Here is a 21,207-nt window from a genome sequence, read left to right as displayed (position 1 = left end):
GTCCCTCACTGTGCGTCTCCCCAAATTGCCTGGCTCACCCCTTCCCAGGGTAGAGTACCAGGCTTCACTCTCTCTCGGAGGAATTCAGCCAGCAGTATGGTCACAAATTCAATGTCCCGTCCCTCCCGTTTCATCCTTCCGCCTCCCACCACCTCCTTTAACCCCAGGACGACCCCCGGAGCTTCCGGAACTAGGGTGACCTTGGCAGGGCCGCCCTGGGGCTGCAAGCCCCTCCTCCTTCCACCCGCCTGGTCCCCAGGACCCCCGACCCTCACAGCCCGAGCCCCCAGGCGCCACAGCCGCAACCATCGAAGTTCAATCAAGTTGCGCTATTGTCTCAGCTCCGTCCAGGTCTCCTGGGCGCCTAAGCTCCTTTCCTTCCCTTTCCCCTCCCTAGAGCCTTCCACACACTCACTCCCAGCCCCAAATGCCCAAAAGCCAAACGTCCAGGAGCTCGGAGGCTCCGGCGGCGCAGGCACTCCTCTCTCTGGCGGAAAAGCGAGCGCGGCCAAGACCCTCCTTCTTGCGGACCCCACACCCACTGCCCCGAGACTGCAGCTGCGGCGGAACTAGGGGGCTGTGGCTGGGCGGGGGGTGCCACAAACCCGACCCCAGCTCTGCGGTCTGGCGGTGAGGCCGGGGGTGTGGGGGCGCTTACCTGCGGGGGAAATTCACTGTCCTTCCGGATCTGGGCAGAGGCAGATGAAGCATCTTCCCCGGCTCAGGCGGCCATTCACCGGGTGGGCACCCAGTGCCCCCCAGGGCCGCTCTCGCCCGACACCCGGGGACACCCGAAAAGGTATGAGCTGTGGGCCACGCGGAGGGTCAGAAATCGAACCCTCGCCTGCCCTCCGCTCCCTTTTCTCCCCACCACCCGGGCTCGTACTTACGGCTCCAGCTGTACTTAAAGTGACAGAGCCCCATTTCCCCGCCGCTGACTTCTGTCCCGAGCCCCAGCGATGCAGGCTGCGAGCGGGCTCTTTAACGCCCAGAGCAGGTAGACAAAGAGCCACCGCAGCCTCCTCCGTTCCGGTGGCCTCGGAAGCCTGGAGGTGCCGACGGGGCTGGGGGCTCGACCTCCACCTGGGCTGCTCTGGAATTAACCCCTGGGATGCCAGCTGCGGTCCCTTGGGCTCTCTTACTCGCGCTGCACTGGCAGGAGGGGGTGTGAGCAGCGAGTCACTTCTCTCTGGGGCACGGGTGGGTAAGGAGTTGGGGAGGCCTGGGCAGAACCTTCTCCATAGAGGGCTTTCTCTCAGCCTCCTCCTGGCTCCTTTCCAGGCTTTTAGAAATTTCTAAAAATCGGAGCATGGGTCAGTGCATTGCCTAAAACAAGGTCCGTGAAGGGGTGTGGTGGGACACGAAGGTCCGATGGGGTACATATTGCCAGAGGTTGGCTCAGGACCCTTCTGCTCGCAGCCGGGAGCCAAGTAGGATGGTGCGACCTTCTGATGTCCTAACAACCTCAGGGGGTGGGGCCCAACATCTCTCCAGCATTCAGGAGACCAGAGATTAGGTGAGGTGTGCTTGCTGGGGGAAGACTGTGGGAGAGAAACAACAGCTCACACCACCCAACGATCTGTGCCTTTATCCAGGATCCATTTTCAGCTGACTGTTTAGGAAAAAAACAGTGGGATCCAGTAGCAGGGCCCTCCCATTGGGTTCCTCCCCACTGAGGGTCCTCCTGGTAACTTCACTCTCTTGGTTCCACAGAAAGGAGCCCTGTCGGGGAATTAGCCTGCTGCCCTCACCCTTGCTTCCTCCAGTTCTCACTCTTGGCTCCTGGAAGGGGTTAAGTGTCTATGGTTGGGTCCCAATCCCAATGTGAACTGGGCAAACTGGGAAGCCTACATTTTAGAGATGGACAAATTATACCTGCAGTTTCTTTAAGCGACAAAAACAACAGCAGCAATTTTTTAAAGCCCCCTAATGTGCTGAACTAAGATGACTTGGGACCACAGAGCAGTAGTCTCTAGTGTTTGGGCCGTTGGATGTGACTGAGCCACACATACAGATCCAGGTCACATGTGTTTTCTTAGGCCTATCTTTCCAGGCCTCGGTTTTTACAGATGTTAAGGGAGAGGTTTGCACTCCTGAACTCCTCCTCCTCGCTCTCACTGCCTTTAAAGAGGTCTGGGTGGTGCTTTGAGTCCTAGGAATAGTCCTTTCCCAAGCCCTCCAGCAATGCAGGCTGCCCCTACTATTTTCAGCCCACAGGTCAATGAACTTTGGGTAACTGGACAGCCCATCTGCCCCTACTACTCTAGCTACCCAATGCCACTGACCTGGGGCTGCAGCTCTGGGGTGATGAACCACAGTTCTTAGAGGGCGGAAAACCTCAGCAGAGGGATCTCCGTTTCCGGAGAATGGAACAGTTTAAGTTGGAGGAAGGGTCTTTGTTTCTGAGGTTGCATATTGTGGCCAAGTTTTCCAAATATGCTTGATCAAAGGGGAGTAAAGGGCTGCAGTGATCCTAGCACCAATTCCTCAGACTTCCCCCTAGCATAGGGGATAGACAGACTTTTATTCCCTTTACTCTGTCTAAGTGGTTTAGGTGGTAAGACTTAGAAAAGATGCACCAGCTCCCAAGCAGACCAGCTCTGAGGGGGAATCAGAGCAAGGCAGATGGTCCTCTCACATATTCTTCCATTTCATTCCAGGATGATGTCCCTGGCCAAACCCTATCCTGGCTCTCCTGTTCTGATAATGTCCTGAGCCTCCCATCCTCACCACCACCCAAAACAGGGTGAGCACAGTGAGTTCTCTAGGGAGGCTCTGTCCATGCAGCTGTGCTGGAGCTGGCCTGGGTCATCTGGGGAACAGCTTATAGTGACGTGCCATAAGGGATTCTCTTTAGCCTCAGCCAACATGGAATCCTGAATAAAATGACTTTGTCTCAGCCAAAGGAATGTCATCAGCAGGGGATGTTTTTCTCCAGATCTAGCTGTAAGCTTTCCATAAGGTTTCCTCCTTTGTGGTTTTCTCAGCAGGGCCTGGAAGGAGGGAGATCTGAGGCCTGGAAGGGGTAGACATAGGGGTTTACTTGGAGGGGCAGGGGTCTTGTGCATGGAGCTGAGCTGTTCCTGAACATTCCCTCGCAGCCCCCCAGAGACCATGTGGCTTGATCCCTCATCCTCATACCTGGAGGCCTGCCCACCCTCCCACCCTCCTCCCACTGTGTTTCACCTCACACAGGGACTGGAGGAGCAGATCATAAAGAGAATAAGTCTCAGCCAGTAGCTCAGCTCAGGGCAGAGGCTGTCAGCTGAGTCCCCACTGAGCATTCTGGGGTATAGGGTCTGTACACCACCTCCTTCTTGGGACTGATTCCTGAGATGCCAGAACCCAACAGAAGGCGAGGTTCCTGCTATAGGTTCCTGTTTCCTTCTTGATGAGGAGGGTAAGTCCCACAGTAGTGTCTACCTTACTGCTTGGTGGAGGTTATTGTGGGCTTTTATAGGGGAAAGAGCAGGATCCCAGAAGCATTGCTACTTAAATAAATAACATGCAAATTAGCACTTGCTATTTTCAGTCCACAGGTCAAGGCACTTTGGGTAATAGGCAGCAGCACTGAAGAGAAATGCTGTCTGGGAGTTTTTTGTGAAAATATGAAAACACAGCCTCCCCTGTCAATGGGGAGCTCCCGTGCTTGAAGGGGCCCTGACCTTCCTTGCCTGTCATGAGGGTGTGGCAGAGTGGAAGGGATATGGTGGCACAGTTGCCTTGACTACAGTGGGGATGGGGTATGGGGGACGGGCAATGCAGGGGTGACTGTGAGCATGACTGTAGCCTGGGGCGCAGGGAGTTGGGGGCAGCTGAGGGACACATGGTAGAGGGGATGACACCTGCTGAAAGGGAGCTGGGAGTCAGGCACTTGTCCAGAAAGAAAACCCAGCCAAAGAGGGAGAGAGGAAAAAGGCCTATCTACCTCACATAGGCTTCCTCTGTGCTCCTGTGGGGCTTCTCTTCAAAGAGCCCTTAGGAGCCATGATCTCATTTGTCTCCCATGCCAGCACTCTCACAGCAGCTCTTTACAAGGGGGAAACTGAGGCATAGAAAGTCCAGGAAATGTCCAAAGCAGAGGGCAGAACGCAGACTAATATGCATGAGGTCCCTCAGCCAGATTCCTGGGAGGGCGTAATTCCCTCTTCCTTCCCACACCTTCCCCACCTAGAAGGATCTCTGGAGTCACCTTGGCTGAGGCCCAAGGTTCTTTTGGCTAAAGTTTCATTTCCAACAGAGACATCGAAAGATAGTTTATGGGAGGCTCTTCTTGTCTCCTGGAAAATAATCTCAGAGGCTGATGTGGTTGTTTAGAATGGGGTAAGAAGAAAAGGGAAAGACTTGAGAGGCAGTTTGGTGTGCTCTGAATTCCAGTGTCACTTGCCTGAGGGTTTCTGGGTTCCAGGGTCACCTGTCTGGAGCCTGATCACATACCGATTTCCTGGTGAGCCCCAGAAATGAGACCCTTGAGGGGATTAGGGTCCCAAGGTAGGTATCCATAACTCTGTCCACTGACCTGCCCTCATGTCTTCTTGTTCCCATCAATCATGAGGCTATTTCATTCCTTAGACGGAAAAGCCCGTCCTTGCACAAGTTTTGGCCAGTCAGAGAACGTCCCCCTGGGCCTGTGGGTGACAGCTGGGCCTGTGACTCCTCTGCATCCTAGCCAGGCCTGGTTGATAGCATAATAGCAGAGGCAGGACAATGGGCATTTTATAGCAGAGTGATTAAAAAGAGAAAGAATTAAATCAGAGTGGGGGGCAGGGAAAGGAAAGAGAAAGGAATTGGGAGAGGGACTTCAGTGAATTAACCCTTTCCATACTGTGGCAGGATCAATGGGGAATTACCTGGCCACATCCTTAATCCCAGCTTTCAAAAACCTACTCTCAGATGCCCCATTGACCCAACTGAATCCTGAGGGAATCATCTGTCATGACCTTGACAGCTGTCTAGGAAAATAATTTCCAGTCTCTGTGTAGCAGAAGTTTTCAAAGCATATTCACGTCTATGAGTTTATTCTATTCTCAGACAACCTAAGCAGGTATTATTATACTTGCTTTAGAACATTAACAGCAAGAAAGATTAATAATAGAGTGGCCTAGTTTGGCCACAGGTTTAGAAGCCACAATGACTTGGGTCCAGGTCCAGGCAATGGATTTCTTTACCATTAGCAATGCCTGTGTCTTCCAGAGTTCCTCATGCATGAGGGTGGGGAGCTTCTCTCCTTTCCTGGACCAGCATGACTGCTGTCTTTCCTCCTCAATCTCCAGGCCCTTCCTACAGGAAATGCCAGGTACCCTGGATCAGACCCAGTTCATGTGGTCAGAAAATCCAGAACGTTCGAGCCAAAAAGGACTTTAGAGAGCATCTAGTTCAAACCCCTCATTTTCACAGAGGAGAAAATTAGGCCCAGACAGGGCAAGTGACTAGCTCAAGACCCCTCCACACAACTCAGGTGTCTTGATTCCTGGGGCAGGCTTCTTTTCACTAGTCAGTGGCACCACTTCTTGCCACTCCCTCCCTGGGGCTAGTGTGGGGCTCAGATGGACAGGTTTGGAAGGTAGATGGGAGAATTTGAACTGGGGTCACTGGGAGTCAACAGATGCACAGTGGAGTGTTCCAAAGCTCAGCCCTAATCTCAGCTGAGATTTCTCTGGGGTAGCAAGTCAGCCAGCTGGAGGAAGGGGTCCTGGTCCCAGCTGTGTTACTGTTCAACAAATATTTATATAAACTTCAAGGAGACCTGACTTTCTCACCACCCCCACAGTTGGGAGGGGCAGGAGAGAGGGTAGACCCTCCACATCTTGCATAGTGAGCTACCGTCTCAGTAGTCCTAGCTGATTATCCTGCTTCCAGTATCCCAACACATCAGTGGCTTTGTGTGCTTCTGAGAACATGAGACAGAGGACCATAGGAAGGGGTAGGGGAGAGGGGCTGCCTCTCCAGTAAGGGCCTGACGGACCCTCACCCGGGGTCACTGGGCAGATGCCAGGGTGTGTGTGAGTGTGTGTGTGTGTATGCATGTATACAAACCCTCCACCTCAAGAGGCCAGGAGCAATCATTTCAGATCAGCTTAAGCACCCATTCCACTGCACTCCATTGCCAAATGGGATCCCATAGCAATGGGATCCATTGCTAATTTGGATCCCATATATCTGTGAAACAGAAATGACACCTCATACAATGTATTGAGAAAGTACTGTAAATGATCTTCTTCTTCCTCTTCCTTCTTCTCTTCTTCTTCTTCCTCTTCTTCTTCTCCTTCTTCTTCTTCCTCTTCTTCTTCTCCTTCTTCTTCTTCCTCCTCCTCCTCTCTTCTTCTTCCTCTTCTTCTTCTTTTTTTTTTTTTGAGACAGGGTCTTGCTCTGTCACCCAGGCTGGAGTGCAGTGGCATGAACACGGCTCACTCCAGCCTCAATCTCCAATGGCTCAAGCGATCCTCCCACCTCAGCCTCCAGAGTTGCTGGGACCACAGGTGCAAGCCAACACAACCAGCCAGCTTTAAAACTTTTTGCAGAGAAAGGGTCTCGCTGTGTTGCCCAGGTTGGTCTCGAACTCCTGGGCTCAAGCAATCCTCCCGCCTAAGCCTCCCAAAGGGCTAGGATGACAGGTGTGAGCCATCACACCTGGCCAATGTTATCTTCTTTAATCCTCAAAGCCATCTCGCCACCTCCACTTCTATCCCTGGTGTGAGCCACCATCTGCTCTCACCTAGCTAACTGCAGCAGTCTGCTTTCCACGCTTCCTGGTTCCCCTGGTGTCCCTGTGGTCTGCTCTCCTCAGAGCAGCCAGACAGACCCTTTGCAAAACATGTTGGATCACATCATCCCTCGCCCTGAAATCCTCCAGTGGCTTCCTCGCTCTTGGAAGAAAAGCTAAAGTCCTCAGCATGGCACACATGGCCTCTGGCTACCTGGGACCTCATTCTGGCCACTTGCCCCCTTGCTAACGCTCCTTCAGCCACATTGCAGTTCCTTGAACTTATGCTGATTCCTGCCTCTGGGCCTTTGCACAGACTCTTCTGTCTGCCTGGACAGCTCTCTCCCCAGTTATCTGCATAGTTTATCAAAGAAGCCTTCCCTGACTACCCACTCTCAAATACCCACTACCCTATCACTCTCTGCCCCTTACCCTGCTTTATTTGTCCTTATGACACACAGCACCACCTAATTTATTGCATGTTTATTTGTTGGCTTGTTTGCCATTTCTTTTTCTCTCTTTCTTTAATTTAATAATTTTTTTTAAATACAGAAGTTTTCACAAATTTGGGTGTCATCCTTGCACAGGGGACATGCTAATCTTCTCTGCATTATTCCAATTTTAGTATATGTGCTGCCAAAGCGAGCACTGCCATTTCTTTTTTGTTTTGTTTTTTGAGACAGAGTCTCGCTCTGTTGCCCAGGCTGGAGAACAGTGGTGTGATATCGGCTCACTGCAACCTCTGCCTCCTGGGTTTAAGTGATACTCATGCCTCAGCCTCCTGAGTAGCTGGGATTATGGGCACATGCCACCACGCCCGGCTAATTTTTGTATTTTTAGTAGAGAAAGGGTTTTGCCATGTTGGCCAGGCTGGTTTTGAACTCCTGACCTCAGGTGATCCACCCGCCTCAGCCTCCCAAAGTGCTGGGATTACAGGTGTGACCCACCACACCCGGCCATTTCTTTTCATACACGAGTTTAAGAGTAATGCCTATTTTTTCTCCTACCACATCTGCAGTGTCTGGTATATATTATGTGGTCTACAAGTGTTTATCGAATGTATAAGCAAATATCACAAGGTGGGCATTTCTGTCAGATAATAACACCGAAGCACAAAGAGGCTAAGTAATGCACATAGGTAGTGAGTAGCAAACCGAAAATTATATCCAGGCCAGTTGGGCTTGAATGTTCCATCTACTTTGCTACTGTGCCTCCCAAGAGCAGGAAACTAACCACAAGGACCTGTGGAGATAAAAGAGATTGTATAAGCCAGCAGTGGTGGCTCATGCCTGTAATTCCAGCAGTTGGGGAGGCCAAAGTGGGTGGATAGCTTGAGCCCAGGAGTTTGAGACCAGGCTGGGCAGTATGGTAAAACCCTGCCTCTACAAAAACAAAACAAAACAAAACAAAAAACAAAAATTAGTGGGTATTTTAAAATTTAAGAATTAGCCTGTACTACATTTTAAACTTAGCACGGATTAAAAGTAGCACAGTGGCACTTGCTTGTAGTCCCAGCTACTTGGGAGGCTGAAGTGGGAGGATTGCTTGGGCCCAAGAAGTCAAGGCTGCAGTGAACCATGATTGTGCCACTGCACTCCAGCCTGGGTGACAGAGTGATGCTTGTCTCAGAAAAAAAAAGAGACAGAAAGAGAGATATTGCATAGCTGTTGCCTTCCAAACTTCAGGAGTATCTGATCAGAGCTGGCGAAGGGTGGTATCTTTTAGTTGGAACCTCACACAGGGAGCTCCTTTTCCTGGCTAAATCCAGAAAACAGGGAACATCAGAGGAAAGTTCACTCCAGAATGGGCACAGGGCAGCTGGCTATCCCCCAGGGCCCCTCTGTGGAGGCTCATTGTGGCTTGGAAAGGGGCAGTGACAGCCAGATGATAAGCTCTGTCCCTGATCTTCTAATAACACTCAACAGAATGTCAGCAGTCCTGGGAACCCCAACTGCTGGAAGTCCCACCACCTGAAATTGTCCATATGGCCATGTATGTGTAGATAGTGTCATTCCTGAACTGCCCTTTGTCATCAAACCCACAGGGGCCAAGACAGAAGCCAGACATCAAAGTAGGGGAAGAATGAGAGATTGAGGCTGAGGAGAGGGGCTGGAAGAGGGTGAGCAGTCAAAGAGGGCAGGGTCTAGGTCAGAGATTTATTCCTGTCTCCCAAGCTGGAGAAGTCTCAACAAGAAAGAGAAAAGGCATGACACAGACCCCTTTAAGTAGGAGCTGGCCAAAGGAGAAGGGGTGTAGGCTGGTGAGAATACACTCGCCCTGCTCTGGGTCACACCCCACCCCCGCCAGGCTGAGCACAAGGTCACTCATCTTGCTCTGGATGGGCCCCTCCACTTCTCAGACACTCTCTGTGCCTGTCTGGTTGCCACACACCCCCTGCACATCGGCGGGCCTGTGTCCTCAAACAGTTGATCTTGTGCACACACAGCCTCTTTGTATCCAGCCACCTCTCACACACATGTTCGGATGGGTCTCACACAGTATCTGTCTGTCTCTCATTTCCACTGCTTGGCGTGCACATCACGAACCCGCTGACTCTGTTTTTCTACTGCACATGCCCCCGTGTCAGCCTCTCCCACCTTGTCTCTCCGTGATCCTGCCCTGCATATTCAGTGAGTGTTGATCTGCCTCCAGTGTAGCTATGTGCTTTCGGTCTCTATGGGTCTGACTCTTTCCTCTGGCCTGCTTTGCAAATCTATACTTTTATGCCTCTTCCTGTGCTTGTTCCACTGTCACACCGATATATAGATAACAACCATTCAGTCCTTCAGCATCTTTGGACCCCTAAACCTTTATACTTCAGTAGGTAGTTCCCTCTGCCTGGCCTGCTGGCTTTTCTTCAGCTGCAGTGAATGGCCTTTTACTGCCTGGCCAGAGACATCTGATAGCCCAGAGGCCAGAGCTGGCCCCTCGTGAACATCCTGGGACAGCTCAGCCTTTGAGCTAGAGGCAAACAAGGACTTGTATTCACAGAGGCTTGGGTTGCTCCTTCTGCCCTTGGACCAGAGTTCCTGACTGTGGGTACTTTGTGGCTCCCCAAAGCAAGACTCTATCCTGGAAGATGGAGAGGTCATGTAAGGGCATTCCAGGAGGGGGTCTCTAACAGTGATTCATTGGTCAGTCGACAGCATGGCCTGAGAACCTACACTGCTAGGTGTTGAGGGGACACAGAGGGAGAGAAGACAGAGTCTCTGTCCTTGGGAAGCTCCTACTCCAGTGGAAGGCCTGTGATCCCTGCCCCTGACATGCTCACAGGCTTCAGGGACACCAGGGCTGCACACAGAGGGAAAGGCTTCAAGGAGCACATGGTGAGGCAGCAGGTGTACTGGAACATGCGCAGAATGCCGGGGGGAGAGGCCTGGGTTCTGCTCTGGTGGGGCCAGTTTGAGTTATGTGATCCTCCCAAGCCAGTTAATCCAAGTTCCAATTTCTTCACTTGTAAATTGGGTGGGGGATGGGGGGAGAATATCGAATTCACATTAAATAAAATAATGCCATATTAGTGTGTGCAAACCATGCATGCTAGAATCATAAAAGTGCAAATTACTGCAGTACGCATTATGCACACAAGTGCCAGGACAACCCAGAGTCCAGTGGGATGAATCAGGAAAGGCTCCCTGGAGGGAGGGGATTTGGCAAAGATGGGTGGGCAACTGGACATCACCACCCAGGTGGAATAGCTGGCCATAGATGATGGCCTTTGTAGCTTCGGTTTTCTAGGAGCAACCAAGGGAAGGGATGGATGTAACATTTACTGACACCTGCTGCATGCCAAGTGTTATTTTTTCAGATGGAGTCTGATCTCAGCTCACTGCAACATCCACCTCCCAGGTTCAAGCAATTCTCGTGCCTCAGCCTCCCGAGTAGCTGGGACTACAGGAGCCCACCACCATGCTCAGCTAATTTTTGTGTTTTTAGTAGAGACGGGGTTTCACCATGTTGGCCAGGCTGGTCTCGAACTCCTGACCTCAAGGGATCTGCCTTGGCCTCCCAAAGTGTTCGGATTACAGGCGTGAGCCACTGTGCCCGGCCACCAAGTGTATTACATACATTATATTTCACTACATGCTAAAAACAATCCTATTGTCATATTCATATTCTCGCTTAAAATAGATAAACAGCTTTCCCAGAGACTCAGAGCTGGGATCTGAACACCAGGCCTGTCATACTTCCAAACTTGTGTTCTTTCTGTAATATCAGACTACATGGAATTTTCAGGTACCACACAAGCTCAGCTGGCTTACCACAGAACATAAGGAGAAGGCTGACAATTAAAGAAGGGAGACAGTGGACAGGTAGACACGTGGGCAGAGCTGGTGGGGGAAGAGCCAAGATCATCTCAACAGCTTCCTCGACCCTTACACATCCTGACTGTCAACCAAATTGCATGTCATCACACTAGGTGAAAACTCCAGCAACTCAATTGTAGGTTACTAGGACACACTAGAGGGAGGACCACTCCTGAGCTAGCATTAGTTGCCATGGCAACCAGAATATATCCAGCAGCCCCTCTTGAGTACCTGGCTTACTCCAACTTTTCACTAACCCTGTTGGGTTTGAACAGACACTGTTATCCAGATTAATGCTGCGTAGACTGAGGGGTGCTGCCCACTATTTTAAGAATTAAGGAGGCTGGGCACAGTGGCTTACCCCTGCAGTCTTAGCACTTTGGGAGGTCCAGGGAGGATTGGGGATTGCTTGAGCCCAGAAGTTTGAGACCAGCCTGGGCAACATAGTGAGACCCTGTCTCTACAGTTTTTTGTTTCTTTGTTTGTTTGAGATGGAGTTTTGCTCTTCTTGCCCAGGCTGGAGTGCAATGGCGTGATCTTGGCTCACTGCAACCTCCACATTCTGGGTACAAGCGATTCTCCTACCTCAGCCTCCCAAGGAGCTGGGATTACAGGCGCCTGCCACCACACCAGGCTAATTTTTTGTATTTTTAGTACAGACGGGGTTTCATCGTGTTGGCCAGGCTGGTCTCCTGACTTCAGGTGATCCACCTGCCTCAGCCTCCCAAAGTGCTGGGATTATGGGCATGAGCCACTATGCCTGGATTTCTAAAGAAAATTGTAAATATTAGCCAGGTGTGGTGATGTGTGCCTGTAGTCCCAGCTACTCAGGAGGCTGAGGTGGGAGGATCATGTGAGCCTAGGAGGTAGAGGCTGCCATGAGCCGTGATTACACCACTGAACTCTAGCCTGTGCAACAGAGTGAGATCCTGTCTCAAAAAAAAAAAAAAAAAAGGAGTGTTTTGAGAGCCAGTTCACATCTGACCCAGGAATCTAACTCCACACCTTCCTCTTGTCTTTCCTTGACATCTTTCCTCTTTATAACTGGTGGTGTTTTTGTCCCACCTATGCTCCTCTGCAGTCACTTTTCCCGTATGTGCTGTCTGAGCACAACTGCAGGTACCTGTGACTCAGACTCAGGGATTCCTCTCAGCCTTTGTGCAACAGGCTTGAAACACAGACCCAATGCCCTCTAGGAGCTGCTTGCTCTCCATAATGATCTCATTCATTATTCTGATCTCAACATAGTGGTCTGTTCATTTAGCTGATGGCTTCAGTCTTAATTAGGGGTTGCTAGAGTATCAAAATAAGGTTTCTTAAACTTGGAAGATGAGGACATTAAATTTGGGCTTTGACTTACATTTCAAGGAATGCTTCGCAACACAGTCTTGATAGTCTTTTAATCCTGTAGCGTGCAGTTAAATAAACAGACTTTTGAGAACAGGCTTATCAACACAGGCATACCACAGATGGGCAGAGCCATAGCATGGTTTAGAGTGAAGACTCACACTCTTAATAATGAATGGGAGTCAATAATGAATGGGAGCTGACATATAAATACCCATGCTTCCTTGACCTTCTGGTGGGGCAACACTGAGGTGTATTCGATGTCATCTCCTAGAAATCCGTAAGCCCCAGTTGCCCACAGCAGTAACCTGCACATGAACATAGCCTGTAGTGACTTCCTTCTCTTCCCTGACTCACTTTCCCACTCCTATCAGCACTTTCCGGGCACCTGCCAAATAAACCACTCACACCCAAATCCTTGTCTCAAGGTCAGCTTCTGGGGACCCGGCCCAAGACATTGTTCATATGCAAGAAACATGTTTGAGTGAGGGACTGACAGCCCAATTAGCCAAGTCATGATGGGAAAGAGGTCGTGGCTACTTGTGTGATTCTGTGTGCAGTGAGTTTAGCTATTTGCACAACAAGCACATGCTGTTCTCAGCCCAGACCCCAAACCACAGATGGGCACCATTTGCTGCACGAGAACATTGTGTGAACAGGTAAAAATGGGTCAGGACAAATCCATCTTTCTTGGCAAACAACTTATTATGTCATTCTTCCTGTGAGGATCAGAAAGACCATTTTCAAGCATGAAGGTTAATACATTCTTTGTCAAAGAATGTATTACCATCTAGAATGTGTCTGTGACAACTTAGGTCCAGCAGCTTGCTAATGTCTATCATCAAATGGCTATTGGAGAGCCAGCATTTGTTAAGCATTTATGATATCTAATGTAAGAGCAGTAACTAATTTAATCCTCACATCAATCTTACAGAGTAGGCACCACTTCTCTCCACAGTTTTCAGCTGAGGAAACAAGCAGAGGGAGGTGAAAAACTCATCCAAACTCACAGAGCTAGGAAGGAAAAGAGGATACAAACACAGGCAGCCTAGCTGTGAGTCTTCACTCTAAACCATGCTATGGCTCTGCCCATCTGTGGTATGCCTGTGTTGATAAGCCTGTTCTCAAAAGTCTGTTTATTTAACTGCACGCTACAGGATTAAAAGACTATCAAGACTGTGTTGCGAAGCATTCCTTGAAATGTAAGTCAAAGCCCAAATTTAATGTCCTCATCTTCCAAGTTTAAGAAACCTTATTTTGATACTCTAGCAACCCCTAATTAAGACTGAAGCCATCAGCTAAATGAACAGACCACTATGTTGAGATCAGAATAATAGATTTCTGTTTTATTTTATTTTATTTTTTGAGATGGAGTTTTGCTCTTGTTGCTCAGGCTAGAGTGCAATAGCGTGATCTTGGCTCTCTACAACCTCTGCCTCCCGGGTTCAAGCGATTCTCCTGCTTCAGCCTCCCAAGTAGGTGCATGCCACCATGCTAGCTAATTTTGTATTTTTAGTAGAGATGGGGTTGCATCATGTTTTTGTTGGTCAAGCTGGTCTCAAACTCCTGACCTCAGGTGATCCACCCACCTCGGCCTCCCAAAGTACTGGGATTACAGGCATGAGCCACTGCGCCCAACCAGAATAATAGATTTCAAACTGACAGCTCTTTATACTTTTCAAAGCACTCTTACTATTCTTTTCCATTTGATCCTCTTAAGGCAAAAGTGATTACCTTTTTTACAAATGAACAAACTAAGATCAGAGAGGACAGGTGACTTGCTCAGTGCCACAGCAAGTTAGAGGTGTGCTTAGGATTGAACTCCAGATCTCAGAATTAGCCCAGTGCTTCTTCCCCTACACCACAGAGAAACATCAGCCAAGGCTGTGTGTATGAATCTGGAGTCAGCATTCTAATTGTTAGATATTATCTTCAATGAAGCAACAGCCATCGTCTACTTCAACTACATACTGCTTCCTTTACTATGGACCCAGTAAGTATCCCACCTTTCTATTTTATGTTAATTTTTAAAATTTAACTTTCTAGAGACAGGGTCTTTGTTGCCCAGGCTGGTGTGCAGTGGTGTGATCATAGCTCACTGCAGCCTCAACTCCTGGGCTCAAGGGATCCTCCCTCCTCAACCTCCTGAGTAGCTGGGAGGGACCATAGGCATGCGCCACCATGCCTAGCTAAGTTTTAATTTTTTTTTGTAGAGACAGTGTCTTGCTATGTTGCCCAGGCTAGTCTCAAGCGATCCTCTCACCCACAGTGCTGGGATTACAGATATAAACCACTGAGCCTAGCCCACTTATTATTATATATTTTTTGAGAGACAGAGTCTTGCTCTGTCACCTGGACTGGGGTGCAGTGGCACAATCAAAGCTCACTGTAGCCCTCAACTCCTGGGCTCAAGTCATCCTCTTGTCTCAGCCTCCCAAGTAGTTGAGACTATCCATAGGCACGTGCTGCCATGCCCGGGGTCTCATTTTGTTGCCCAGGCTGCCTACCTCCCTTTTAGATTTGAAGTCCTTTCAGGAGAAAAACTGAGTTTCCTTCCTGAACTTGAATGTTGGGTCCTCCCGAGGATGGCCCCCTACTGTTCTCTGCTTCTATCCTTGGGTTCCATGAGCAAAAACTAGGCCTGGCCCAGCTGTCCTGCTAGGCGGGATTCCTAAAGACCTATCAGGAAACAGACAAGGCAAAGGCAGAAGAAGAAATAAGAAGTGGGACAACTCGCCTCCTCGTCCATTCAAATTCAAAAGGGGTCTCTTCTCTTTGTACAAACCGCATAAACCCAGTGCTCATTGCAAGAGAATTCTTATCAATGAGGGTGGCTGGGCTGGGTATCTTGGGGTCTGAGAGTCAGACGTGAGCCCCGTGGGAGGGCAGTGAATGCAGCTCCTTCTCAGGAGGGTAGCTGCAGAGGCTGGGGCGCTGACGGTAAGGCTGGAAGTGTCTCTTTAAGGCTTGAGCTCGCTGATTCTGGGAGCACAGAGCCAGCCTGGGAGAAGGCAGGGGCCTACAGTTTATTTTATTTGACATTTTTCAACGTCAGGACACTTCAGAGCCAAGGAGGAAACGAATCCCATCTGTTCTGAGCCCCCAAGCACAGTTCAAGAGGACAGGCTGGGGAGTGGAGGAAGGGGTGCTGAAGAGAAAAGAAGACTGGAACATCCAGCCACACGCGGAGGGCAGGAAGCAACCTGATGAGGGAGCCAGGGTGTGGCAGAAGTCGCCAAGGAATCCTTCTGTTCGGACACACGCTTACCGCTCACTCAAGATGGAGCCTGCTGACTCTGTTTAATGCCCTGTGGCCCTTGGCACAGGTTGCAGGACAGCAGTCCTGCCGGGGCTGTGGACCTCACACCTCTATGTAACGTGAAGGGCACCCTCTGGAGTTGTGGGACTTGGCAGTAGTGTTGCTGCGTTGGTCTGCAACTCCCCATCCATTACTACCACCCAGCTCAGACACAGCTCACCCATTCACATACACAAAAATGGACACATTGAGAGGGAAACCCACGTTAAGGTAAGGAGCAGATGGAGGGCCCTCTGACCTCCTCCCACCAGGCACGTGTTGCTCCCATACTCAGTGCCTGCATCCACCTCTGTATGGGTACCCATCCTCTATTCCCCTCCCACACCAATGGATGCCAGGGATGGAAGGACAGATGGCTGTGAAAGTTATCTTCTTATTTAGATTAAATTCCAGACCTTCCTATTTTTAGAAAAACAAATTCCTTTTGTATTTCCAAGTGGTAAAAATGGCCCGAGCTGTCATCTAGGACAGTCAGCAGCCAACTCGAAGTTGTCTGCAGTGTCATGATTTGGATATTACCCTGGCAAGACTACTTCTAGTGTCAAGCGGGTGATCAGTCTAGGTGCCAAATTTTAAGAGGATCATTGACGTCTTGAGAGCTTCCAGAGGAGGGTGATCAGGACAATGAAAGGTTTGAAAAACTGGGTCATTTAAGAAAGTACTGAAAAAAGCTAGCGACATTTTCTTTTTCTTTTTGGTCTAGAGAATATTTGAGCTATATTAAGAACATGTTGAAATACTTGGATGAAGACTTACACCCTTATTCTATTTTTCCCAGATGACAGAATTTGAATCAATAGGTAGACGTTACAGTGAAGCAGATTTCAGCTGAATATTTAGAGACTTTCTTATAACTTAATTCTATATGATATGGAATAAGCTTCCCATCACTGTGCCTATGCAAGCCAAGGATGAAAGACTGTCTGTCAAGGATACTGTAGATAAGATTATTGTACTAGATAGGAAGATGGGCTAGTCTAAAATTACTGAGAAGCTTTAGAAAAATGTGGCTTTCTGGGTAGCAGAGGTTCTGCATTGGTAAGTCTGAGGTTTAGAATTTGTATTTCTAAGGAAACCCCATCAGCTATAAAACTCTTAGAAGAAAACATAGGGGAAAAGCTGCGTGGCATTAGATTTTGCAATGATTTCTTAGATATGACACCCAAAGCACAGCCAACACAAGAAAAAATAGATAAACTGAATTTCATCAAAATAAAAAGCTTTTGTGCATCAAAAGATACTTCTACAGAATGAAAAGGAAACCCAACCCACAGGATGAAAAAAAAATCTCCAAATCATATATCTGATACAAGGTTCATATCTAGCATATATAAAGAACTCTTAACACTCAAAAAGAAAATAAACAATACAATTTAAAAATGGGCAAACGACTTGAATAGATATCTCTCTGAAGAAGATATACAAATAGCTAACGAGTACATAAAGATGTTCCATATTACTAATCACTAGAGAAATCAAAATCACAATGAGATAACCACTTCACCTCCATCAGGATGGGTTTTTTCTTTTTTTTTTTTTTGAGTCAGAGTGTCACCCAGGCTGGAGTGCAGTGGTGTGATCTTGACTCACTGCAACATCCGCCTCCTGGATTAAGGCAACTCTCCTGCCTCAGCCTCCCGAATAGCTGGTATTACAGGCACACAACACCACGCCAGCTAGTTTTTGTAGTTTTGGTAGAGATGGAGTTTCACCATGTTGGCCGGGCTGGTCTCCAACTCCTGGCCTCAAGTGATATGCCTGCCTCAGCCTCCCAAAATGCTGGGATTACAGGTGTGAGTCACCGCGCCTGGCCAGGATGGCTATTATAAAAAACAAACAAAACAGAAAATAGTAAATGTTGGGGAGAATGTGGAGAAATTAGAACCCTCATTCATTGCTGGTAGAAATGTCAAATGGTGCAGCCATTGTGGAAAATGGTATGGTGGTTCCTCAAAAAAAAAACAAAAAACAAACGAACGAAGAAACCAAACACATAGAATTACCATATGATCCAGCAATTCCATTTCCAGGTATATACCCAAAAAGAACTGAAAGCAGGGACTTGAATAATATTTGGACACCAATGTTCAGAGCAACATTCTTCACAATAGCCGAAAGGTGGTAACAACCCATGAACAGATGAATGGGTGAACAAAGCGTGGTGTATACATACAATAGAATAGAGTTCAACCTGAAAAAAGAATGAAATTCTAATGCTACAACATAAATGCTCCCTGATGACATTATGCTAAGTGAATAAGCCGGTCATTAAACAACAACAACAACAACAAAGACTGCACGATTCCACTTATATGGGTTACCTGGAGTAGTCAAATTCATAGAGAGAAAAAGTAGAATGGTGGCTGCCAGGAGCTGAAGGGAGGAGGAAAGGGAAGCTACTGTTTAATGGGTACAGAGTTTCTCTTTGGGGAGAAGACAGAGTTCTGCAGATGGACGTGATGATGGTTACACAGCAGTGTGAATGTACTGCATGCCACTGAACTGTGTACTTTACAATAGTTAACATAAAATGGTAAATTTTATGTTATATGTATATTACCATGATTTTAAAAAATAAATCCTTTTTTAAAAAACATGTATGATTATTCTGGCAGCAGCATCAGAGTCACTTTCTTCCTTCTAGTTTGCTGACTTCAGTTGGAAGAATTTGCCTTCTTTGATTTGCTGACTAATGACCCTGAAAGGGGCCTGGTCACTGGAGGGAGTAGGGAGAGCTGACTTGAGACTGAACAGGGGCTTGGGAAGAACCCTTAAATGGATGATCCCCCCACAGATAAACAGAGTGTGGAGAAAGCGCCAGAATTACTGTCATCTTTTATGGCTCGCTCGGATAGCTTGAAGCCGATTATGTCACCCAGTGGGGAGAGATCAGTTATTCTGCTGGCCCAGTGCTGGGAGCTCTTGGGAGATAGAAAAGTAAATTGCAGCAGGCCTGACGGGTGGGAAGGGGTGTCGCAGCATGGCTGAGGAGGGAAGCGCTGAAACTATCCCTACAGGGAATAGTCCTATCCCTTTTATGACTAGAGAAACAGTTTTTTAAGAAATAGGACATTTTCTAAATTATAACATCTAGATGGAAACCACAGTGGGGATGAGAAGACCAACAGGAGGCTGAGCAAAGACAGCTCAGGTTTGCACGTTCACTTAAAGAGTCGCTGGAATCCAGGTTGCCTTGTTACTAATTAAAAGGACAACACCACTTAACCATGAAAACATATAATTGAGGAGTGACTGTTTACATTAAATTACTGGGATTATAAGTTGATTCCCTTCAACTCTGACTTCTCAGATGGCCATGTTTACAGTCCTGGCAGGGAAGTTAACAAACTCGTGTTAAGGGTTACTGCTAACTGAAGGTTGACCATAAAAAATGCATGTGAAATGATCTTGTAAACTAGCATCACAGCATACAGTGAGGTCTGCTTTATGGATATTGTCATGACAATTGATTCTGCGTTCCCCATGCAAACTCCAGGCTTCCCTGGGCCTATAGCTGGGGGCTGTGCAGGGAAGGCAAGTTCTTATCCATGCTAGTCTCGGTGAACTCTAATTTAAAAAAAATGGATTCGGGAGCACACATACTGTCCAGAGGAAAGAGGATAAAACAAGGATGTTAGAGGGGGGATAAAGAGGGTCTTTCCTACCCTTTCCCCCTGCATTCCATGCCCCCACACCCTATTATCTATGCCCTGGGACTGACCAGTTGCTACTAGATCTGTCTTCACTGCTGATTCTGAGTGAGTAGGACTCTGGTCAGACTACACAAAGCTGATGGTAAGAATCGTGTCTCTCCATCAGTCTGGCACTCTAATAACAAAAATAATAATAGCAGCAAAAATAATAGCTATCATTTAGTGAGCATTTACAATAAGCCAGAAATTATTCTAAGTACTTTACATATATTAACCCATTGAATCCTCATCATAGCCCTGAAATAAGTTCTACTATTACCTGCATTTGACAGATAGACAAATGAAAGAATGCCTGGGGAGGTTAACTAGTTTGCTCAAGCTCATACAGCTAGTTAAGAGCCGGAAGTCCTGCCACCTTCCTCAGACTGGGATGTCTCCAAGCAGGAGTCCTGTACCTTCCAACACTTGGGGTATTTTCTGCCATGGCCATCAGGTGGGTTGGTGGGGTGAAGGGCTCTCAGAGGGGTTTCGTTTCCATCAGTTTGGGAGCTGTACTGGGCAGGGGTCCCGTCACCTCCATCAGTCTGGGAGCTGTGCTGGGCAGGGGTCCTGTCACTTCACCTGTCTGGAAGCTCCCTAGGGTCTGGGGCTATGGTCCTTCTAACACATGGGGGACTTTCTAAAGACTCAGCCCCACAGGGCTTGTGCCACCCTCTGCACCTTCCTGGGATTCTCAGAGGAGGGTAGCAACCTGACACTTCCTCAGGCAGTGCCTGGCAGCTTCCTAGGGCAGAGGCTGTGTGGAGCAGCTCCTCACACACTTTGGCTCTCCTTCCTGTCCAGCACAGGCCTCTGACCACAGAAGGAGCTCAGGACCTGTGCACTGCATGGCTTTTCTCTGGTCTCAGCTCCAGGCTGGCGGATCTGAGCATGAGCGTGAGGTTGGGCTGGCCCCTGGGATTTAGCAGGCAGTAAACAACTCCATTCATGCGTCAGTTGTTTTGCTCCAGAGCAGCCTCATCAGCTGGACAGGCCCTAACCAGATCCCTCCAAGTTTCTCCGCAAGGGTGGAGATGGGGGTGGGGAACAGTGGATGGCCTGGAGCTTGGCTCTTGTCTTTTCCGAGGAGAGGCTACTTTCCACTCCCTTGAAGTCTGAGATTTTTACTGGGGAGAGGCAGGCCCTGGCAGTAAGATATTAAGTCCCTGAGAAGGAAGGGAAGAGGTACTGCTGCTACTTGTATGGCCCCTTGGCGGAGGAGGGTACCAGCAAACCAAGAAGGGAGAGTGGAAGGCAGTCAGCTGAGAGGTACTCCAGAGAAGCTTCCAGAACCACTGCCTCTCTCCGGTCTCCAGGCTTGGAAGAGTGGGCCAGGATCCCCCTAAGCCCCCAGCACTTCATTCTTCCTATCCTCTCTTCTATCCTCCCAGACTAGGAGAGGACAGCAAGAATGAAGTGCTAGGGGCTTGAGGTCCTGGCCAACTCTTCCAAGGTTGGAAGGCACAGGCACAACTCTGTCAATTAAGGCAGAAAAAGAAAGAAGATGAGGGTCCTTGCAGGGCAAAGGGCAGGAAAGAAGGGTTTGACATGCTGGGTAGGGATTAGGAAGTTGCATGATTGGTAGAAGGTTTGCAGAGGAAGAAACCCAAGGAGCAGAGACTGAGGACCACAGGGGTCGGATAGGGAACTGAGGAGTTAGGAACTCCTGGCAAAGGAAGTGGAGCTACTGCTGCTACTCTCTGTTTGACTAGCGATTTCACCTACATGCTCTCATTTTCTCTTCTTAGGTAGATAGATATGATGTTAATATACTTTTTTTTTTTTTTTTTTTTGCAAATGGGAAAGCAGATATAGTTGTCCAGGGTCTACACAGAGTTC

At 48.6% G+C, this 21,207-nt stretch overlaps 1 protein-coding gene and 1 non-coding gene across 14 annotated transcripts in view; both read right to left on the bottom strand.

The window, feature by feature from the left end:
* NAV1 (neuron navigator 1) overlaps positions 1-21,207 on the bottom strand; it is a 280,412-nt gene that overhangs the window by 80,764 nt on the left and 178,441 nt on the right. For 3 of the 13 annotated variants that reach the window (XM_015447966.4, XM_074032475.1, XM_074032477.1), the window contains exon 1: positions 659-834. The exons of 8 other annotated variants lie outside the window; for them this stretch is intronic. In XM_015447966.4, the coding sequence (XP_015303452.1) occupies positions 659-711 (53 nt within the window). In that variant the 5' untranslated portion in view covers positions 712-834. Of the gene's footprint in view, positions 1-658; positions 835-890; positions 1,155-21,207 lie in introns of those variants that run through there. 2 more of the 13 variants (XM_074032483.1, XM_074032489.1) reach the window with 1 other exon arrangement.
* On the bottom strand, positions 7,246-7,352 carry LOC123570852 (U6 spliceosomal RNA). The gene has a single exon (XR_006695068.2). It is a non-coding gene; the product is annotated as a U6 spliceosomal RNA (small nuclear RNA).

Source organism: Macaca fascicularis, chromosome 1 (assembly GCF_037993035.2).
Source record: "Macaca fascicularis isolate 582-1 chromosome 1, T2T-MFA8v1.1".
Taxonomy (NCBI): Eukaryota; Metazoa; Chordata; class Mammalia; order Primates; family Cercopithecidae; genus Macaca; species Macaca fascicularis.
The sequence above is the reverse complement of the archived record's forward strand: the minus strand, read 5'-3'. Positions and strand labels throughout refer to the sequence as shown.